The 23602-nt window shown below is 38.5% G+C and overlaps 1 protein-coding gene across 2 annotated transcripts in view; it reads right to left on the bottom strand.

Annotated features, from left to right (window-relative positions):
* Nucleotides 1-8861: 8861 nt before the first annotated feature.
* The window catches only part of phf10 (PHD finger protein 10), a 31420-nt gene continuing 16679 nt past the window's right edge, over nucleotides 8862-23602 (bottom strand). For both annotated transcript variants that reach the window (XM_048535840.1, XM_048535841.1), the window contains 6 exons: nucleotides 22349-22458; nucleotides 20828-20984; nucleotides 18780-18932; nucleotides 12199-12307; nucleotides 10572-10760; nucleotides 8862-9115 (listed from right to left, as the gene is read on the bottom strand). In XM_048535840.1, the coding sequence (XP_048391797.1) occupies nucleotides 9030-9115; nucleotides 10572-10760; nucleotides 12199-12307; nucleotides 18780-18932; nucleotides 20828-20984; nucleotides 22349-22458 (804 nt within the window). In that variant the 3' untranslated portion in view covers nucleotides 8862-9029. The remainder of the gene's footprint in view (nucleotides 9116-10571; nucleotides 10761-12198; nucleotides 12308-18779; nucleotides 18933-20827; nucleotides 20985-22348; nucleotides 22459-23602) is intronic.

The raw sequence follows: 23602 nt of genomic DNA, 5'->3' as shown, positions 1-23602 counted from the left end.
GCCCCACCATTTCCTATCATGTTGACCAACACATCATCCACATGGTCAACACACCATACTTGACTGTCCATCATAAACTTCAACATTATGAAAGTTTTAATTATGGTAAATAATGAGGAATCTTTTCAATGGCTCAAGGTTTGTAACCCAAAGCATACAGATTTATGGAGACTGACCAAAGAATCAGAAGTGTTGACAGAAGATAATTTTGATGTGATAAAAGGTTTGAAATTAGAATGTACTACTTGATGAGATAATGGGTAGAGATGCAGTTTTAGTGTTCAAAAGGGAATTGGATAAACACTTGAAGGGAAAAAGATCATTTTGGAATATGGGGAAGAGCAGGGGTGTTGAATTAACTGAAAGTCCTTCAAAACCACCAGCACACATTGAATGGATCAAATAATCTTCTTCTGCAATATACAATACTCTGATTCTAGGCTATTTTGCACATGTTCAGGGGGTCCCCAATTTGCGAACATCCAACTTACAAACACTCATACTTAAGTAAGTGACACAATGCATGTTTGTAATTTTAAAGACCCGACATAGGAACATTTCCTGTACTTGCGAACAGCTGCTTTCCATTGTCCTGCATTGTGTTCTGACTTGTGTACATTTTGATTTGCAAACAGATTCCAGAATGGAAACCATGCACAACCTGGCCACTGCCTGTACAGCCATTTTTTCCATATGTGACAGGTACAGATTTACTATCATGGCGTGAGGTGAACTTCACTGCTACAGAAACAGTATTTATGACTGGGATAGTAGGAACTGCTGATGCTGGAGAATCTGAGATAACACAGTGTGAAACTGGATGAACACAGCAGGCCAAGCAGCATCAGAGGAGCAGGAAAGCTGACGTTTTGGGCCTAGACTCTTCTTCAAAAATGGGGGAGGGGAAGGGGGCTCTGAAAAAAATAGGGAGAGAGGGGGAGGCGGAAGGAAGATGGATTGAGGAGAAGATAGGTGGAGAGGAGACAAACAGGTCAAACAGGCGGGGATGGATCCAGTAAAGGTGAGTGTAGGTGGGGAGTTAGCGAGGAGATAGGTCAGTCCAGGGAGGACGGCCAGGTCAAGGGGGGCAGGATGAAGTTAGTAGGTAGGAAATGGGGGTGGAGCTTGAGTTGGGAGGCGGCAATAGGTGGGAGGAAGGACAGGTTAGGGATGCAGGGACGAGCTGGGATGGTTTTGGGATATGGTCAGGTCCCCTTCCCCTCCCTCATTTCTGAAGGAGGGTCTAGGCCGAAATATCAGGTTTCCTACTTCTCTGATGCTGCTTGGCCTGCTGTGTTCATCCAGTTCTACACCTTGTTATCTTATAATATATGACTGGGGCATTTTTTTTCCCTTTACTTGTTGATCTCAGGTACTGCAAATAAAAAATATTATAACATTCAGTAATGCATTAGCATTTAGGAATAACCCCACAGGTATGACTTCAACTGTAGGCTGCAACCAGAGTGATAAATATAGAGGGAGACAAACATAATTACTTTAATACTCTGCCAAAACCCATAACCAATCCATCGGAGTTCACAAATAAAAACAGAAATTGCCAAAGAAGCTCAGCTGCTTTGGCAGCATCACAAATCATACACTACAGAAGAGGCCCTTCATCCCATTATTGGCTCCAAAAAAATCGCTTCTAAATCTACACTAGTCCCATTTTCCAGTACTTGTCCTGCAGCCTTTATTGATATAGCATTTCAAGTGCTCATCCAAATACTTTTTAAAAGGTTGTGAGGTTTCTTGCCGCAACTAGTTTCCTCGGCAGTGTATTCCAGACCTCTACCATCCTCTTGGTGAAGAGAAAACTTACCTCAAATCCCCTATAGACCTCCTACCCTTCACCTTAAAATTATGTTTCCTAAAATTGACCCTTCAAACTAAGGGGAATAGCACGTTTCAATCCACTCTATCAATACCCCTCAATCTTATACCCCACAATTTTGTCTTCCCTCAACCTTCCTTGTAAAGAAAATAACTCATGCCTATCTGAATGTCAATGGGAGTACAGTAAAAATCAAGCAAAATGAAACAAAAGCAGAATTGTGGGTCAACTGCATCTCCATTGTCTCCCACACCCTATAAATGAGGCTCTTGCCATCTCCTAGGCAATGTCAAGTGCACGATGTAGTGACCAACAAGGAGAGAGAGAGTCCATGTGTTTCAGTGGATCCCATAGGGGACTAATGGGTAAACCCATTTCTGAAGAAGGGTCTAGGCCCGAAACGTCAGTTTTCCTGCTCCTATGATGCTGCTTAGCCTGCTGTGTTCATCCAGCTCTACACCTTGTTATATCTCACATGCCCATCTAGCCTCTCAATCACAGACAACATCCTGGTGAATGTCCTCTGTACCCTCTCCAGTACAATCATATCTTTCCTATAACGCAGGGACCAGAACTGCACACAGTATTCCAGCTGTGGCCTTACCAAACGTTTTATACGGCTCCAATATAACCTCTCAGCTCTTTTAGTCTATAAAGGGAAGTGCCCCGTATGGCTTCTTAAATATCCTGTTAACCTGTGCTGTCACCTTCAGGAATTGTGGATAAACACCTCAACATCTCTCTGTTCCCCTGAGCTTTCTATTCATCCACCATTCACTGAATATTCTCTTGTCTTGTAACTTACAAAGTGTGTCACTTCACAGTTTTCATGGTTAAATTCCGTCTGCCACTGATCTGCTCATCTGATCAACCCAGTCATATCCTCCTGTACCCGAAAACCTTCTTTCTCACTGGTAGCCATGATGTGGAGGTACCAGTGTCGGAATGGGGTGGACAAAGTCAGAAGCCACACAACACCAGGTTATAGTCCAACAAGTTTACTTAAAATCACGAGCTTTTGGAGTGCTGTTCCTTCATCAGATGAAGCTTTATCATCCTCCCACAATCTCAGTATATATTATGAACAATAAGAGACTCAGTACTGATCTCTGTGGTACATCACTGTATTCATGTTTCCAAAAAAAAGTCACACAAAAAGCCTTATCCCACCATTGTGTCTCCTACAACTCGTGCAACTTTGGACCCATCCTGACTTTTGATCCAATCTGCCAAGTCACTCTGGATCCTATATGCTTTTACCTTCTTTATCAGTCTCCCATGTGGGACCCTGTTGAAGGCGCTGGTGAAATTCATATAAACTACATCAACTACATTACACTCATCTACACACCTGGCCATCATCTCAAAAAGATCAATCTTTTTTTTAGGCACGACTTCCCTCTGACAAAGATAATAAAATGTGAGGCTGGATGAACACAGCAGGCCAAGCAGCATCTCAGGAGCACAAAAGCTGACGTTTCGGGCCTAGACCCTATCCCCTCCCTACCTCCCCACCTACACCCTCTCCACCTATCTTCTTTACTCTCCATCTTCGGTCCGCCTCCCCCTCTCTCCCTATTTATTCCAGTTCCCTCCCCCCATCCCCCTCTCTGATGAAGGGTCTAGGCCCGAAACGTCAGCTTTTGTGCTCCTGAGATGCTGCTTGGCCTGCTGTGTTCATCCAGCCTCACATTTTATTATCTTGGAATCTCCAGCATCTGCAGTTCCCATTATCTCTGATACCCTTTCCCTCTGACAAAGCTGCGCTGACTATCCCTGATCAGACCTAGCCTCTCAAGTGGACAATAATTCTCTGCTTAAGAATTTTCTCTAATCATTACTCTACAACTGATGTGAGACTCACTGGTCTGTAATTCCCTAGTTTATCCCCATCACCCTTCTTGAAAATGAAATCATATTAACTGTCATCCAGTCATCTAGCACTTCCCCTGTGGCCGGAAAGGAATTATAAACTTGGGTCAGAGCCCCTGTCATTTCTCTCCTTGTCCTCAGAGGTATGTGGAACATTCCTTGTTCTGATCCCATTCAGGATCCCTTCCACAAATCTTTCTCCAGCAAATTGATGGCTGCTTCCCTCTCTTTTTCCAATATGGTAAGATATTAGGTGGCACAGAGGTTAACACTGCTGCCTCACAGTGCCAGGGATCTGGGTTCAATTCTACCCTTGGGCAACTGTCTTGTGGAATTTGCACATTCTCCTGTGTCTCATGGGTTTCCTCTGGGTGCTCCAATTTCTTCTTACAGTCCAAAGATGAGCAGGTTAAGAGGATTGGACATGCTTAATTGCCAGAGATGATGGGAACTGCAGATGCTGGAGATTCCAAGATAATAAAATGTGAGGCTGGACGAACACAGCAGGCCAAGCAGCATCTCAGGAGCACAAAAGCTGACGTTTCGGGCCTAGACCCTTCATCAGAGCTAATTGCCTTAATTGCCCTCGGGTTTAGGGATATGCAGGCAATGTGGATTGGATGGGGGAAGTGCAGGGTTATGGGAATAAGATAGAGGGAGTGGGTCTGGGTGGGATGCTCTTCAGAGAGTCAGTGTGGACTTGATAGGCTAAATGGTGTGCTTCTGCACTGGAGGAATTCTAGGAACCAATTTTACAGCTAATTTCCATCTCTTACCTACACCTGGTTCAACTCTGACTCTTCCCTTCGTCGACTTCTCTATTTCCATTTCTGGGGATAGGCTGTCCACTAAGATCCACTGTAAATCCAATAAACCCAGTTACATTGGCTGTACTTCCTCGGTCCCTGTTTCTTGCCACCTCTAACTGTACACCACTAAGTAAATCTTCCAAACACCTTCCCCTCCCTTCCTTATCAGCAGTCGGCAGGGACTGTTCCTTCACAGGGTTCAACAACATGGTGGCTCAATGGTAGCACTGCTCCCTCACAGCGCCAGGGACCCAGGTTCAATTCCACCCTTGGGCAACTGTCTGTGCGGAGTTTGCACATTCTCCCTGTGTCTGCGTGGGCTTCCTCCGGGTACTCTGATTTCTTCCCACTGTCCAAAATTGTGCAGGTTCAGTGGATTGGCCATGCTAAGTTGCCTGTAGTGTTCAGGAATGTGTAGATTAGGTGGGTTATCGGGGGATTGGTCTGGTTGGGATGCTCCAAGGGTTGGTGTGGACTTGTTGGGCCAAAGGGCCTGTTTCTACACTGTGGGGATTCTACAATTCTATGATCTCTTTAACCATTCATAGTAACTGCTCATGCAATTACAGTTGGACCTTTATCTTCTCATTCTGCTCCCTCCTCACTGTCTAAGGCCCCAAACTCAACTTCCAGATGAAACAGAACTTCTTTTAATCGAATTGCTGCTCACAATGCAGTTTTCTCTACTTGGCGAGACTAAATACAGAGTGGCTGTTTTGAGAGAACACCTCTTCTTTAGCCATAAGAATGTTGCTGACCTTCTGGTTGTTCACCATTTCAATACATCATTTTGTTCTAATTCTGACATCTTTGTCCTAAATCTGTTCCAGCGAAGCTCAATGCAAGCTAGACGAACAGAACCTCATTTTCCACCTGGGGACTTCACAGTCTTTAGGATTCACCATTGATTATACAACTTCAGAACACGAACTCTGCCCTTCATTTTTATTCTCTCCACACTCATGCCTCGTTTATATGGATTTGTTTTCAGTAAAGCTGATCAGTGACTTCAGGGAATGAGGAGGAGGGCACATTCCTGTCTACATCAAAAGGAGGTGAGGTGGAGATGGTTGAGAGAATCAAGTTCCTAGAAGTGATGATCATAACAATCTGTCCTGGACTACCCCTGTTGATGTGATAGTCAAGAAGGCACACCAAAGCCTCTTCTTTCTCAGGAAGCTAAGGAGGTTCGGCATGTCCCTAAGAATCCTCAGCAACATTTACAGATGCACCATAGAAAGCATCCTATCTGGATGCATCATGGCTTGGTATTGCAACTGCTCTGACCTGGGACCATAAGAAACTGCAGAAAGTTGTGAACACCGCCCAGACCATTACACAAGCTAATGTTTTCTCTATTGACTCCATCCACACTTCCTGCTGCCTTGGAAAGGCAGCCAACATCAACAAGACCCCTCCCACCTCGGTTGTAATCTCTTCCAACCTCTTCTATCAGGCAGTAGTTACAAAAGCTTAAACACATGTACAAACATGATCAAGAACAGTTTCTTCCGCATTGTTATTAGACTTTTCAAATTCCAAATCTAATGATCTTGCCTTCTGTGCACTTTCTTTGCAGCCGAAACTTTGTATTCTTCACTCGGTTCAATCACTCTATGATCTTTGTATGTTACAATCTGCATGTAGTGCATGTTAAACAAAACTTTTCATTGTACTCAGGTACATGTGATAACAATAAATCAAATCAAACATCTCTACTATTAAAACCTAGTTTTCATCTATATAATCTACTACCATGGGCACTTTCCATTTGCCTTCTCCTCTAGGTATCTTTACCATCTGTTCCATTTATTCCTCCTCTGTTTCTCTACAGTGTAAAACCCATATTTCCAGCCTCTCTTTCATGCCCAAAAAGGACTGTGGCATGACTCAAACATTAACTCTAACTGTCCACAGCCCCTGCCAGACTTGACTTTCTCTAACACTTTCTATTTTCAGATCTCCAGCATCCATAGTACTTTGCTTTTATCATTGAAGTTTTCTAAGCCCTTGTGGTTTCCCCATGTACAACATGCAATAAATCGCTGACACTATCACATACTACAATTGTATGTCTTCAGTATTCAGGACATGGCGTGTAATCTATGTATTTCGGAGTCTTGAGTGCCATGCAAAGGATGGGTATACACCTCAATCACAATATTGTTTCTGGGAAGCCAGCTAATTGTTTTACTTCAGATTTCTTAAGGACTGACATTTGGACAGCCTTCACAAACTTTGCATAGGACTGCACGCTGGACTAGACACACCAGTTTTGCTGGCAGAGCATTAACACAAAAGTTGCAAGATACAAGCAATAAGCTCAAGTTGATTTTGGTCAGCCACCACTCACCTCAAATCTCACAGCCCCTGGCTTGTAAAGAGCTGATCCACCACAGTGCATCTGCTTCAGTAGCTGCTTAGAACTTACAGTGTCTGCTCAACAATGATGGAATTTCACACATCAAGCAAACAGAAGAAAAAAGAAAAAAAATCTCAACTGTTGCTTCAACACACAGAATGTAAACATTGCCGAAATGAGGCATGTTGTTGAAACTTTTCCTCTTGCACTCATCAGAACTGCAAGAATATTTAATTTCAAACAATAAGGACAATTTATGCCAAAAGCAACAAGGGTGTTGATTGTTTGGCCAGTCAATCCTGATCACTTTCTCCATGGTAAGATCAGAACCAACAGAAAAATACAGGCTCTTCAATCTCCTGCGTAATTTGTAAAAGATACAAGGCTTGAACATTTTCTTTTTCGCAGAGAACAAGTCCCTGTGTGTGAATGTTTATCACCCCAGCAAGAATAAATGAGCTACATTATGAGCACAACTAATTGTCTTAAATTGGTTGTTAGCATAGCTACTAATGTGTATAAGATTGTTCCACAAGTGCTGCATAATTGGGAATCACTGAGTAGCAGATGTTTTTCTTTGGATGTTGCAAGTGCAATCTTAATTCTGCTGAAAATGCAGTTTGATTTGATCAGCCAATCTTTAGAACACATGGCCCACATATATGTCATCAGAGTGTTCGTACTGAAAGGTAGCTCATCCCAGTGTAAAATATCACTGGGTCTTCAGGTCATTCAGTTGCATTGATGGATCATGTGTTACCACAATAGTGCCGGTGCGACACCAGTGAGATTCTTTGCAATTGCTCAGGAAAAGAATCAGTAATCCCTCCCTGCGACACTGTACTTCCCATCTGTGGCATATCGAGACCAGAAAAGTGAGACACGTTTGGAGTGGCAGATAATTGAAAGGAATTTTATTTGTAGATTAACTGAAAAGTCAATATTATTGAATAAAAGTTCAATATAATTAAGACATTTTTTTAAAAAAAAATCATTTGCAGGGATGTGAGGCCAGGCCAGAATTTATTGTCCGTCCTTAAAATCAGCCAGAGAGTAGTTAAGCGTCAAGCACATTTTGTTATGGATTTGGAGTCATACGTAGACCAGACCAGGAAGCAAGGACAGATTTTCTCCCAAAAGGATGGTAGTGAACCAGATGGGTTTCATGACAAGCAACAGTGGTTACATGATTTCCATTAGAATGGCATTTTTAAAAATTGAATTCAAATTCCACCATCCTTCAAGGTTGTATTTGAACCCTTGTCCCCAGAACAATAGCCTGACGCTCTGATTGAAGATTTATTCACCAGTGAGGAAATAGTCCATTGATTTCCAACCCACATTGGGGTAGCACAATGAATGTAGCAGAAAATCTTAAGGCAAAACACTGAGCATCAAGCAGTTCAAGACCTGAATAAGATAGCTAAGAGGTAGCCTTTGAGGAGGCTTTTGAAGGTGGGAAGAGAAATAGCAACTTTAAGAACGTTCCAGAATTGTGTTAAGGTATTTAAAGCTAAAAGAAGAGTTTGATTAGGTAAATATGAGGAGGTTTCTTCCTCCTGTATGGTAAGCCATACAGAAATCAATAAGCACTTTTTCCACTCAAAAAGATAGTAGCAATATGGATCTTTCGTTCCAAAAGGCAGTAGATACTGGGACAATTGGAACTTTTGATGCTAAGATCAACTGATATTTGAAATAAAATAAATATTCAGTGCACCAAGCAGTATCTAATGTTTCAAGACAATCACTTTCATCAATCGCTATTGGGTGCAAAGACCAAAGATGTGGGAGGAAAGGTGGTAAAATGGAGTTGGAGGTACAGACCAGCAATGACATGAACGATCGGTGGATCAGGCAGAGAAGCTGAATGAAGTTCTATCAATGAACTTTGCTGAATTTGGCAACCGGCTAAAAAAAAATCCACACAACATATCGTTATTCCAAATAAAATTCATGCAAACACACGGCATTGCTTCATTCTGTCATTTTATTTGTTTCAAAATAATTTTTCATACAAATAATGTAAATGATATTTATAAAACACATTGATATCATGTAAGCACCTGATATTCCCAGTCAACTAAAGCTTTGATAAGGACTTTAATCTGGCCACACATTTTCTTGGATTGGTTCTAATATTGTAGCTTTATCCTTCTTTGGTATTTTTTGCTTTCCGCCCTCTTTTCTTAGCCGTGGAAGGAACATTTGCACAGCATGCACAAATCCAACGACCTGAAACAATTCAAAAAGAATCTTACGTTGCATAACGAAACCATCATATACGGAGGCAAAAACATACAACAGGTTCAGTGAAGCGGGATCCAAAAGGGTCCAGGTCTTAGCAGGCAACATTCTATCCTAACTATTCTGATCCTGCTATAAATAGCTTATTTGATTTTGTTGAGCCATCTAAGAGATGAATACTAAGAGATAGAGGTGACCTTAGTTGCACACTATTCTGATAGTTCATCTACAAATATGATTTTAGATCCAGCTTTCCCATTCACTGTTGACTGTTTACTGTCTTGGGCTGTGCACAGTTTCCTCCGATACACTTCAAATACACAAGTGTAAGATTGCAACTTGATCTTCATATTGCAGTTAGAATTAATAAAACACTTCTAACATAAGAAAATATCTGTTCAGTAACTTATAATTGAGTTTATACATTCTAAATTCTCACTGTGCCACAGACTAATTCACCTACATTCAGCTTATATAAAGCCTTGGTTCGATTGCACTAAGATTACTGTGATCAGATTTGGACAGCATATGTTACAGAAGCTAGATTGGCCTTACGGGATGTGCAACATAAGCATACCAAAATGATAGCTAAACTTCAAGTATTAAAATGTAAGGATATTCAACAAGTAGACTCACAGCCCCTAAAATTTAAGAGGTAATGGGTGATATGATCAATGTTTTTGAATATATTAAAGGGAACACATAAGGCAAAGAGGAAGTTATTTCTGCTGATTGGCAGATCTAGGACTATGAGCTCTGATGAAAGGCCATGAACATAAAAAGCAAACAATTTCTCTCTCCAAAGAAACCAATTGAACTGCTGAGTGGCTCAGAGAATTCCTATTTTTATTGTAGGTCTGAAAATTAGACTAAACATTAGAAGCAGATCTTTTATGAAAGAAAGTTAGAAAACAGTTCTTCAAACCTATTATAAATAGAAGTTTAGAACACTCTTCTGCAAATGGGAATTGATGTTAAGCCAAGTGTAAATTTTGAATCAGAGATTGATAGGTTTTTGTTAGCCAGAAGGTATTAAGAAATATGGGGCAAAGGGAGTTACGTCTTAAATCAGCTATGGGCTTACTGAACGGCAGTAGAACTGGCTTGAACAGTTAAATGGTCCACTCCTGTTTCTCAGTAAAATTCTCTCAAAGACACAAAAGAGAACAAGACTACAGATAATTTGTACTGTGTATATCACACTACTGCTCTTGTAACAGTTATCTTGTAAGTTATTGTGAACAATATACTGGAGATCCAGAAATATAAAATAATTTTATTTTTTACGTAAAAGTTCAGTAATAATTAAACAATTATTATTTTGAACTCTTTAGGTTAATAATCTCAGCTATCAGACTGAAGGAACATTTAGACATTTTCTATAGCTGGCAATTAAAATTTCAACAGGCATTGCACAATGCTTCAAAATGCATGTGCACATTACCTGAGGGGATGGAAGCAACTCCGACACAGAAGGTGTGATACCCTCGGTCACACTGATCACAGAACATCATCTCTTCCTCGTGATGTGGCTGGCCACACACTATGCATGTCTTGCATTCCATACACTGCCATGGATACGTTTTTATTACAGCCACCAACTCCGACAACATATCCAAGCAGGACGGATGACCTGTGGGAAGCATTAGCAAGTTATCTACTCAAAAGTATGCACTTTTTATGAATCAGTCACCGTGTTGCTTCAAATAAGAATTGCCAACTATGATGAACCAGCAGAACAAAATGAATTGTCTGCATCAGAGATAATGGGAACTGCAGATGCTGGACAATCCAAGATAACAAAGTGTGGGACTGGATGAACACAGCAGGCCAAGCAGCATCTTAGGAGCACAAAAGCTGACGTTTCGGGCCTAAGGTCTAGGCCCGAAACATCAGCTTTTGTGCTCCTAAAATGCTGCTTGGCCTGCTGTGTTCATCCAGCCCACGCTTTGTTATCTTGAATTGCCTGCATGTTGGTTGCAAATACTTGAAATAAAAGCTGCATCTATCCGCTAGTGTTTTAAAAAAACAAAAACAGAATTTAAGTCAGAGAACCAGGAATTCAATCCAACAGGTCTACGCTGTGATAAAGACAGAAAATGCTGCAAATATTCAGCATATCAGGCATTCCTGGTAAAAAAAAAGGATGTTTCATCAAAATTTCATCATAAAATTATATGACTAATTTCTGCAAAAGATCATCAACCCAAAACATTGTTTCTCCCTCCAACTTGTTGAGCATTTCCAGCATATTCAGCTTTAATTTCAGATTTCCTTCACATGCCTTTGCAATAGGACTATGGTAGTATTTCTGAATCTTCTCCCACCCCATTTCAGTTCATCCCATCATCAAATACAGTTATTCTCTTCTCTCTTCCAACCAATCCATCCACAAAAGGCACTTGCTTAGTTTTATCTTAATGCACATATCATATTTTCCTCGTTCATTTCATATGTAGCAAGTTCCACGTTTTAATCAAAGTAAATTCTTGATTCCATAATTAATGACTTTGTTTGCTTTTTTAAATGGCCCCCTAATTTTGAACTCATAACAAATGAATAAATTGTCTCCACATCTCCCTTATGACATGCTTCCATAATATCCAAAATCCTTAAAACACTCCTGAAGAAATGAGCCCTCAAAGCATTTAGACTTCATTGATAGTTAGATCCTCAGTTCAAGCTCAGTTCATCAGTCCAAACTCTTTGAGCATTTTTCCAGAGCACTGACATTCTTTTAGAAATGTGAAGTGTGGTCTAACCAATTTAGTATAACATTGAAGTTTAATGTTAATAACATTTTTATAACATACAATTTTTTAGTAACATATAGAACAATTAACCTTAAGAAACTGAAGTGTTACACTGATACAATTGAGCCAATTTTTAAAAATAGGTAAGATGCTTGCATGGCATAACAATACACCACTAGTAATTTGAAGTGCCTATTTTCTGTTCTGTCTTGCCAACTTAGTGCAACTAGTTCACTGTCACTTTCAGTACGATACAAACTATATTACATATAATGTACAAGATTGAATAGTTTTCATCAGTTAGATTGGGAAACTTACCACTATTGTCACACTGGGAGCAGTGTATGAGTGCCTCAGGTTTGTTTTTCTTGTTGGATTCTCTACCCTTTAGACAAATTCCACATATTGCATTTGGAATGATCTTAGGCTGGAAGGGCAATAGTTAGAACAGCACTGTAAAAATCATGTCAGTGGAACTAGAATACAGAGTAAGGGCTCGGCAGGAGCAAAGAGAATCCTGGTTTTAAAAGATTTTCTTGCATGTGGGTGCAAAAATGCAAACCAGCTATTTAGTTTAAAACCAGTGGATCAACCTTAAATGTTATTAAAATTACACTACGCAGAAGGCACAGACTGATAAGGCTCTTAAAACACAGATGGGGCTTTACTTTAGATCATGCATACAAAAAGCATTAAACAGACAGACAATCATGACCAAAGATTGAGTAAAGCATACATAGAACAAGCTTTGAAAGCAGGCTGCTACTAAATTTAAAAATTGGCAGAGACATCCTTAAAATAAAATGTATGCAAATATAAAATTAGTACTGAAAATTCAGAAACTAAATTAGAAATTAAAACTAAAGTGATATATTTGGAAGCATTTATTCCAAAACTCTCATTTTCTAAAGGCCTTTAGTAACTACATATGCATGCAAACACGCATGTACACAGAAAAAAAATGCAATAGGCACATTTCCATCACGTTTCCAAATATCAGATGTATTACAAAACTAAAGGGAAACAAGCAGGCATTTTCCACTGGAAACGAGAAATTTGCAAGGATCTGCTGATTGTCAAACTTTCCTTAGCAATAGCAACTGACTTCTAGATGTGCCCATGTACAGAAAATTGATCTTGTGATCTTAAAGTAGCGAGGGAGAGGAATAGACCAGAAAACTATGCGTTAAGTGGCGTAATGGTCTCATTATAAAGAGTATGGCAACTAACCTATCATGAGCATCTTCAGTAGAAGAGCATCTAGTATTTAAATAATTTTATAACTATCAGTAGGTTTCTTCCCCTTCCTTCTAATTAAATAGATTATGCTATGTTAAGGATATTCCTACAAAAGAATATCAGTAACACTGCCATAGTAATTTATTTTAAAAATAAATACTCCTTCATAAATTCTAATGATCAAAATTGAAAGTTGTGACGTCTGTTTTCAGATTATCAATCTAGTTATACAAAATATCCCCAATCAAATATTTCACAATAAATGAATGCATCTGATAACAAATTCATGTACCAGTACCCAGAGATGCTGCTGTCAACTCAGCATTTAATACATAACTGCTCACAAGAATTGTTCTGGCTGTAGAGGATTCTGCAGAGCCACAGTGGAATGCTACTCACTTTCTAAAAGATGACAGAGGCACTCTTAAAATCGGCTTAATGTTTTATTAAAAAGTTGTTCAGATGTGAAAAGTTTACATCAAAAATTTGGTAACAAGTGTTTAAGTACTTTTTAAACTGAGGCTGCAGAACTGAAAGACAGCGCCTCTTAAATAATCATACTATAAAAAAAGTTCTACAGTTTGGAATCTATTGAAACAATGAAACATCTTACTATTTTTTACAGTTCTAAAATTATTCTACAATTATTTAAAACAGAAAACTAGTGTAAAACTGTTGCTTGAACATCAAAACATTGTAAAATTCACTGTACTAATACCTAGAGTGCCAGCCCTCAGCAAAATCAGAAACACAGTTCAGGTTCAGATTGTTTACAACTTTCTTTCATTTTACTGTTTCTCCACAAGTTCTGCTTCTCTCGGAGAAACTATGCACCCAACCACTCAATAAATTACGATCATTCTACAACTATTAGCATAGCCACAAATAGCTACTTATGTAGAAAAAGTGCTTATATGCAAAGGATGCAAGATATTAAGATAAACTGTATCTATGTTGGTTATTTAGCATGTTAAAAAAGTGCAGTTTGATGGATGATCATGAATTATATTTATCCCTTATTTCATGTCTATATCACAATAAAAGCTAAAGTCACATTCTTGCGTCAGCAGCAGCTTAATAATGTTGCAGTTACACTGACCAAGAACTAAATACTAACGTTGTATATGTAAAATGCACATTGTATTACATTTGCCAATACTCAAGAATTAAGACCATTAGAATTTGTTTGCACTCTGCTCAGGACTTGCACACTTATTGTTCAGGGTTTGTTCACCAGTGGTTACTGTGGTCCAGATAATCTGAATAGCAAGTCCAACTCTCTAACTGGCTGAGATCCAAACCATTGCTGCTGCCTTCCCATGGTGCTTTTGTTTCCACCCTACTCCACACTTCCATCAACTCGTTCTTCACACTCACACCCAACTTCCCAAGTTGTTATTTTGCTGGTCAACTCCAAAAGAAATATCATGGTAATCCCCAATATGTTAATTGTTACAAACCCATATTTTAAAAGTGAATAAAAAAATGCAAAGTGGAGAAAGTACTATACAGCACAAAAGAAGGACACTTTACCTATCATGTCAATCCTAACACTTTGAAAACAGCTCTCTCTAATTAGTCCCCTGTTCTTTTTGATGAGTCAGGTGAACTCAATCTGAGGGCTAAATTCCCTACTTACTGTTAATGAATTGATAGCTTTAAAAAAAGTCAAAACACATTTAAACAAAAAAATCCTCTTCTCAACAAATGGATATTCTAACATCCTGTCTCACAAGGCCTGGGATTGACTATTATGCTACTACTTAAAATTATTTTTGAAACAAAAATAGATCTTCAAACATAATGAAACTAACTTGTTTCCTCCAGCATGAAATAATCTGCATTTATGTTTCAGTCTTCATACCCCTAGAATACCTTAAAATACTTCATATCTACTGAATTACATTGAAATACATTCACATTTATTTTCGCAAATAAGACAGCCACTTTGCATACAGCAAGATCAACGAACAGTAATAAGATAAATGATGTGCCCATCTAATGATAGTTATGGAATGATACCATGGTATCTTTGACATCTGCCTGACACAGACAGAGAGAGCCACAACTTTATGTCTCATCTGAAAGTCTGCACCTTTGAAAGTACAGCAGTCCCTCAGTACTTCACTGAAACACCAGTCCAGATTATGTGTTCAAGGCTTTATTTGAGACCATGATGTTCTGACACCAACAAAAGCATACCAGGCCATACTGCTGCTTCTGGGAGAAAGTGTCACCCTGCAAGGAAAACCTCCAATCTTCTCTTAAATTCCATCTTAACTATTGGTATACATACAACAAATTGCATCCATGACACAATGTCCTAGTTGCTGGTGAAGTATGCAACTATCTTTCTGGAACAGTACAGAGATGGGTTTTTGGAAATGAAATGTTTTGCTTTATTTCTAGCCCAACAGCACAATCATATCAAGCCTAACCAATTTTTAGAGTATGAAAATGGAAAGCTCCACAATAACTTTCTACACCAAATTGAAGTGACCAGAGGAAAGCAATTATTTCAATCATATTTCATAGGAACCAACAAAATTGGTTAAGAGACAACTGCTACTCACTTCAAATTGTCCTTTACAATGGCTTAATGCTGTTATCATATTCATCAGTCCTTAGACAAAGGAGGATAAACAGAATTAAAGAAAGAATAGTCTAATCTTTTCTTACAAATGTTTTTGCTGCAACAAATTGTTTCTCTACCTAGAAAACTGAAGATCAGAACTTTTGAACGCCTACCAAACTAAACAAAGTGTTCTATTTTCCAAGTTCAAATGCGGCACCTATAGGAAACCAGAAAGCCAGGTTCAGAAGTAATTTCAGCCAATATTAAAAATAGTAAGGACTGCGGATGTTGGAAGTCAGAGTGGATAAAAGGTGGTGCTGGAGAAGCACCGTAGGTCAGACAGCATCAGAGGGGCAGGAAAAATTGATGTTACAGGTCTGGTCCAGTCCTAATGAAGGGTCCAGACCTATAATGTTGACCTTCCTGTCCCTCTGATGTCACTTGACTTGCTGTGCTTCCTCAGCTCCACATTTTATCAACTCTGCCAATATCAGGCTCTAGTTCAAGAAGGACAAAACATTCACATTACACTGAGAAGGATGTCACTACCATACTAGTTGTCTTGTATTGTGAAGTTCTAGTGATAAAAAATAAACTAACGCTGGTGTGAAACTGCTGCTGTAACCAGTTCACATTACGAATACTGAACTGCACCATTTCAATATAGTTATCCAAGTCGACTAGATCGCATTCCAAGGCAATTCGCTAATTGAAAGTAGTTCCTCTGAACAGAGGTGAAGCAAAGCAATTTTCTACGTAGGGCTGAGAAAAAGCATTGAAGCATTATGTTTAGCTCAAAAGTCTAACAATGAGCACATCTGTCACTTAGCTAACTGCTCATTTGGATTCAAGCCAACAAATAGAATCATAAACCTTATAGCATGTCATGGAGAAAGCTCTTTTACTGAGCTTTACTCTTACTATCTGCCTCCAAGCACCTCAATACAGGAAAGGATTTCTTTTTACAATAACAAAGATAGATGATACAGAACAAATAAATAAAAGCATCAAGATTATTTTTCATTAAATCTTGCAAAAAGGATAGAGCACTAAAATACTAATTCACAGTAAACTTAATAAAAAAAACACATTCATGAACTTAACAAATGAGGTCAACTTAAATGCTCAGTGAAAATAATTCCCCCAAGAATACACTGATCATATTTAAAAGAAATGTAATAACCAAATTTTGCTGCTCTTCCCAGGAAAGCAGGGATGCTGCTCAATTGTTGTGTCAAATGCAAACAGAATCATTTTGTTTGTATTTTAGCACAAATGCAGCCAAATGTCTGAAGTTTTCCCTACAAATCTTCTCTTCCCACTTGAAAACATTGACTCACTCTGCATTCATAGGCAATTTGGTAATTGAATTAATTGCCAGCGATAGATATGACCTTCACAGGTCACAGCTGTTGTCCTAAGGATTAGGAGGTAGAATCCTATGGTTGACATTCCCCTTCTTCGCCTGCACAGCTGAGACCAATCCTCGGAACTAGCACCCCTACTATAGGCCCTGTTAAGGTTAGCTAACTTAACATATCCAAGTGATCAAACTTGGGACCTCCTGGATGGCATATAATACTCAGCAGGTCTGTTAAGATATGGGAAAAAGTATTTCATCTAGCCCGCATAAGTGTTGCCAAACTGAGTACTTTTTTCCTCCAAAATTGAGTCCTGTTACCAGAACTTGTATGATATTTTGCTTCTTGATAATTCACTGTCAATTATTACTCAGTAATCGTCAGTGATTAATTTGTTAACCTTTCTACACGAATCACTGATGTTCATTTTGACATCACCAAAAGAAACTACACTGAATCTATTTCCGAGGAGTAATTCCAGCTTGGGCTGTAGATGAAGTTTGCAAATTAGAAAAGCATCAGAACCCCACAATGGGGATAGCTGCTTCCAGGTCTCCATTTTGTTTATAAGCCTTGATACACTTTCTATCAAATGTGCATGTAAATGGAACAAAATGCAATGAAGCAGCCTTGAAAGCTGATACTAAATAAAAATTCTGTAATAACTTTGTTTTTAAAAATCTTCAAGGTCTAAGGAATAAGTATTCTCCCTTCTACTGACTAATAAGAATAAATCACAAACTCTAAACTCCAGTAAAGCTCACACTTCATCCTAATTTTTTTATTCTAAGGCTGGCTTGAAAATAAGAGAACTAAACAAGTGAATAAGATTTACTCTCAAGCCCTTACATAGGCTGAGACTCACCTGGGGCAACAAACAGTTAAACCTCAGATGTAATGAATACTTCATCTATAAAAGGAAGTAATAACAAGCTACGCTTCTCCTAAACGAGGTCATTGCTGGGCAGAAATTGAACAGAAAATATATATATATTTATAATTTAGTAGAACACATTCTTTTGGCTAAGAGGTAAAACTGAGTGTTAAAACAGTTATTGTTTGGCCAGAGATAGACATTTGCCAAATTTCAGTTAATGCTCATTGGATATTATAGTAAATCACTTGCAGTAGTGTTGTTCCAAGTACCAGACAACTGGAATCTTTAAATTCTGAAGACTCCAGAAGTCCAAAGACATTCTGTAGCCTGTTCTATTGAACGTTACGTGCATAAAACACAACAGTGGACTAAAACACCTGATGGTAGATGTTGAAATTAGAAAAAAATGTAAATATACCAGGCTACATGGAAATATAAATCAAAACACAAAAGTATTTCAAAAATACAACTTTGACTCTTCATATAAAGTATGGTCTTTAGCAATAGAATCAGCAGAATCTAACAATAATAAAGTTAGTAATTAAGTGTGACATGTAGTACAGATGTGTATAAAAAGAGAGCAGTAGCTTTAGCAGAAAATAGCAAGCCCCAGGGGAACAAGATACAAGCCTAATTCAGTTCCAGTAGAAAAAAAAATTCAGATAACTTCACCAGTGAGTGTCAGATGAAATAAAACAGGGTAAGGTAAGGAAGCAGAGGCGAGAAATAGCAGGAGATGCATTAGTGGACTGTGGCTAGTACAGGCTGACCAATTCTACCCAGTACAACAAAAAAAATGAGGGAGAGGTTCATCAGAAATGAAGTCTCAGGGGCTTTTATCTTCTACCTTGTACCCAGTAACTGATTTGGGTGTCACACTTCGTTTTGCATCTTTCCATGGCCGTGTTCCTTTTTCTTTTGGTGTCTGCTTTCCCTGTGAGGAATCATCTTGATGTTCAATAGGGCTTTCACCATCTGTTGTGCTCCCTGAAGAGGTATCCTGAAACAAAAGTGAAACAATAATCCATTGGGAACCACAGTTTGACAGGATTTAACACAACTGTACTCACATGAACTGAAAGTAACAAAAATACAAAAACGCCACCATGAGTTGAAAGGTGATTCAGGAAAAATCATTCAAAAGCAATACAATATGCCAAGAGAAACACAGACAAGTGTGGAAATGTCTTTAGAAACTAGAAATCTACTGGCGTAGAACTTACTGAAGGTGATTACACTGCCAGAAAGTACACTAAAAAGTAACAAACAAAACCTCAAGGAACAGCAAAACTCTTCCAAATGTCCACAACAAAGGGACATTTCCTTAAAATTGGAGCTATGTCATTCAGAGCTGATGTTAGGAAGTATTCCGTCAAACGAAGGTGGAGGAAATTTGGAATTCAAAAGTCGAGAGGCTGGAAGTCAATTGAAAATTTCAAAATGGAGATTAATAGATTTTTGTTAGACATTAGGATTACAGAACCAAGATGGCTGCATGGAGTTAAGATTCAGATAAGCAATTAAAATGAACAGTGGTGAAACAGGCTCAGTGACAGATGTCTGTTTTCTCCATGCAGTCAGCAACTGAAAGCAATGAAATTTCAACTAAATACCCAATCCTCTGACAAATTACTGTTAATATTTAACAGTATTTAAATATATACAGTATTTAAACTGAAGTAGCATGAATACTGAACTGAATTGGAACGAAAGTTAAAATTGGCTGATTTGGGAAGTTCCAAATGGAGCCCACAGATCCATAGCAATTAGTTCACTATCTAAAGGTCAGAGAGAAAAAAAGTCAACTATCTATTGATGCAGTTTTAATACACTGAAAGAAGTGATACTATGTACTTCATAACATGAAGTAGTGATTTCTAGATCCTTATATGCATCTTGCAAAGCAAAAAAAAATTATGTGGCAAGAGAAGGTCTATTGCAAGTAAGTATTCACAAGTATTGCTATGTTACGACTTAAAATCATATGGGCAGACACCCCAGTAACTCCAAGGATGTCCAGAGATTTCATAAATTGAGAAAAACACAAGTGTGTACTCAGGAAGTGAAGATTCCAGGCAGGACAAAATGATTGTTTTCAAAAAGGAGCCATGCTTTTCATGTTCCTGGAAGTTCAAGAACATGAAATTAAGTGTTTTATTTGAGCACCATAGGCAAATACATAGCTGAACAACGGTATGGAAACTTTCCAAAGGAGAGTGATACCTGATTGACTTATGATTTTGATTTTAAAAAAGTACCAAAATTGGCAGAATAATTTACCACCTTTAAAATTACAACTGATTCAACTTAGCTAAATTAAGCTAAGTTGTATAGGAACTCCTTCTCTAAATACACTAAAGGTGGTTATGAATTGGGATTAAACTTGGTGAATAAATTCCTTTTCCAAACAAAAGGGGGAGGCATAGCTTCAAATAATAAATGTTGAATAGATGGCAAAACACCTCTACTATCTGAGCACTAGCACAAAATAAACTCTGAACATTAATAATGGGTTTAAAATTCAAGTTTTCCACTTACTAGGCCGCTGCCATTAACTGTAGCAAGAACCTCGTTCGCAGCGTTACCGTGCGAGGTTCTGACGTCACATCACCGGCTGCTAGAAGTTGTGTGCAGATGTAATAATATAAATTATTCCTAATATTTAGATACCAGTAGTAATAGCATTATTCTATACACTTAGCCAAAGTACACGCTTATTTGCTACACACTTAGCAGAAGTAGATTGTATTGGACTAGAATGGAGTTGTTTTTGATTCATACATTTTGTTAATCTTTTACTCAAAATACACTTAGTGTGCAGAATAGACTGGGCTTTTTAAAAATTTACAGAGATAAAGTTTTAAATATATTCAAGTTTTTTGGTTAGCTTCTTACTGAAAAGCCTTTGTCTTCCTTTCGTTCATCCTCAGCATGCCCGTCTTCCGCATCATCAGAATCTCCATCACTGTCAGGTGCTGGCAATTCTGGGTCCAAAGGCGGCTCATACAAGGCTGTGTTTACAGGTAGATAACGCAACTCATTGGGAGAGTACCTAGGTAGACAATTAATCCATAATTCAAATTGACATCCAAATGTTTGCATTCATTTTTGCTTTAAATCTCAGCTTATAAAATGTTAGTTTGTCCTATAGATCAAATTGAACTAATTTTGCAAATTCTGCAAATCTCCAGGAGACCTCTCTTGAACAGAAATCTCTTTAGCACTAGTCCAAACTGTACTGTACAATGAAGATCTCAGTTCCTCCATCTTTCTGAAGACCCTGAAAAACCAGGCAATCAAACATTCGCTTCAAATATTCTAGCCCAGATTTTTGAGTCACACATTAGTTTGATTGCGAGCTTTCTCTCTTTTGTCTCCTTTCCATTCTAACTCCAACATCCAACTTACTCATCTCTCCCAGAGAATATTACTGTATCAACACTGCGACAGAGAAAGCTTATCCACTTCCTCATTAGTGCTCAGAATGCTGGTTAAACTCGACCTCTAGAAGACCTACCTAGGAATAAACACATGTGAACTGATTTACAGTATCAAAGCGAAAGGTTCTTCTCATCTTAATGCATTTTTTGTGGGTACCTGGTTTTCCTTAAGTATCACAACTTTTAGTTTTATTCTCAGGAAACCTCACAGTTCCTTGTTTGGTCACACCTCATAATCTCTCCAGAGTTCAGCAATTCCAATGTGAAGTGCTTGGAGATTTTTTGCATTGCACAGACAATAGATTAAAATTCCTATATTAGAATATTCACTGAGCTTCAAAGTACTTCACAGGCTGCAAATCTCTTTGCCTCAGGACTTCCCAGTGTTAAACCATGCTGATGCTAATTAAGTAAAAAAAACACTTTCTTTTTATATATACACGGCAAGACAATGCCACACTATTCACAAAAGTACCACAAACAAAACTATTCAAGTGATACTGTAATCAATTCACCATTACATCTTATCAACTTATTCTAACTTCACTGGAGGATGGGCAAATGTATTCTTCATTGACATTTACTCTTCAAGCAAAACAGAATAACTAGTCATTCATTTCATTTCTTACTTGTGAGACCTTACTGAATGCAAATTGCCTACATATCAATAGCAACCGCCATTCAGAAAAGAATTCATTGTCATTTTTCCCCCAAGTGTAATCTTCACAAGACAAACTTGAAGAAATTCTCATCAAATGCAGATATCAGTTAAATATTCAGTTGTTAAAAGAAGAATACAGGCAAGACAAAAGTTTATTTAAAGTTGCACTTTTGTTTCTACACTTCACCATGCAATTATAGAATCATAGTGTTGTAAGCACAGAAACAGATCCTTCGATCTAACTTGCACTTTTTATGCAATAAGCTCTTTAGCACAGGGTTGTTCTTAGTTAATAAAAAAAAGGATTTTGTTCACCTTTTGTAATATTCCTGAAATTGGCCTGGTATGAGAGCAACTGGATAAGCCCCAACTTTTGTCCTCTCTGGTGGAACAACTTTGTACTTCCCCTGTGGCACCTGGATTACCTGTATTGAGAAAAACAATAGAAAAAGAAATTAAATACAGCATAAATACGGATTCCTTACCCTGTGTCACTCAAGTTTGCAAAACAAAACAGGCATTTTCACACGTCACAAAAAAAGCTGCCAAATTTGGTGCAGTACTTGCAGGCTTCAAAATGGCGGTTCACTATAGGGCAAGAACCAAAATGCTTTTGAGCTGTTCATGAAGATGCTATTTAAATATCTCTTTCAGAGGGCGGATTCTGCCTCAAATTTCAGACATACTGAACCCACACTGTGAACGCTGGATTCTGGCACCATCTGATTGACATTGAAATTATTCTATTCTCAAAACTGGAAAGAAAATACACAATAAGCACAGAACATCAGCAAAAGAAGAAAAGATTTCTGAACAGATTTTCTTCTTGCACAAAATTTTCACAATTCTGAATAGAATGTGTGAATTAAAAAAACCAAATTTTTAAAAGAAAATGTTGACTAAAAGGAAGTTTTTTGGATAGTGAAAAGTGCAGGGTGTAATGTCCAGATGGACCTTGCATCAGGAGGAGGAGGAGATCCATCTGTGCAGAGAGGAGAGGGGTAGGGTCTACTATGTACTCAGCAATGGACCTCCTCCTGATGTCAAAGATTACAGAAAGTGTCTGTAGTTGTTATTTGCTGACCTTTCAATGGCTACCAGACAGATCAACCAACCTGCGCCACCCAAATAGCAGATTATGCCTCTCCCATTTGTCCACAAAATCGCATGAACCCTGCAACAAAGAATAAGGCTCATATACTAGCCACAGCTTTGAGGCTTGCTTGAGAATAGTCTTTTTTTAAATTCATTCATGGTATATAGGTATTACTGACTGGGCCAATATTTACTGCCCAACCTTAATTGACTTGAGCTGCCTTCTTGAATGCCACAGTCCATTTGGTGTAGATAGAGCCACAATACTATTAGGGAGGGAGTTCCAGAACTCTGATCCAGTTTCACAGAAGGAACAGCAATATAATTCCAAGTCAGGATGGTGGTGAGCTTAGAGGGAAACTTACAAGTGGTGAGTTTCCCATGTAGCTGCTTAAGACAATAATCATCCTGAAACTATCTCCCTGCTTCTGTAGACAATGTACTATTATATGGAAGGAAATAGTATCAATGCTA

Source organism: Stegostoma tigrinum, chromosome 9 (assembly GCF_030684315.1).
Source record: "Stegostoma tigrinum isolate sSteTig4 chromosome 9, sSteTig4.hap1, whole genome shotgun sequence".
NCBI lineage: Eukaryota > Metazoa > Chordata > Chondrichthyes > Orectolobiformes > Stegostomatidae > Stegostoma > Stegostoma tigrinum.
The sequence above is the reverse complement of the archived record's forward strand: the minus strand, read 5'-3'. Positions and strand labels throughout refer to the sequence as shown.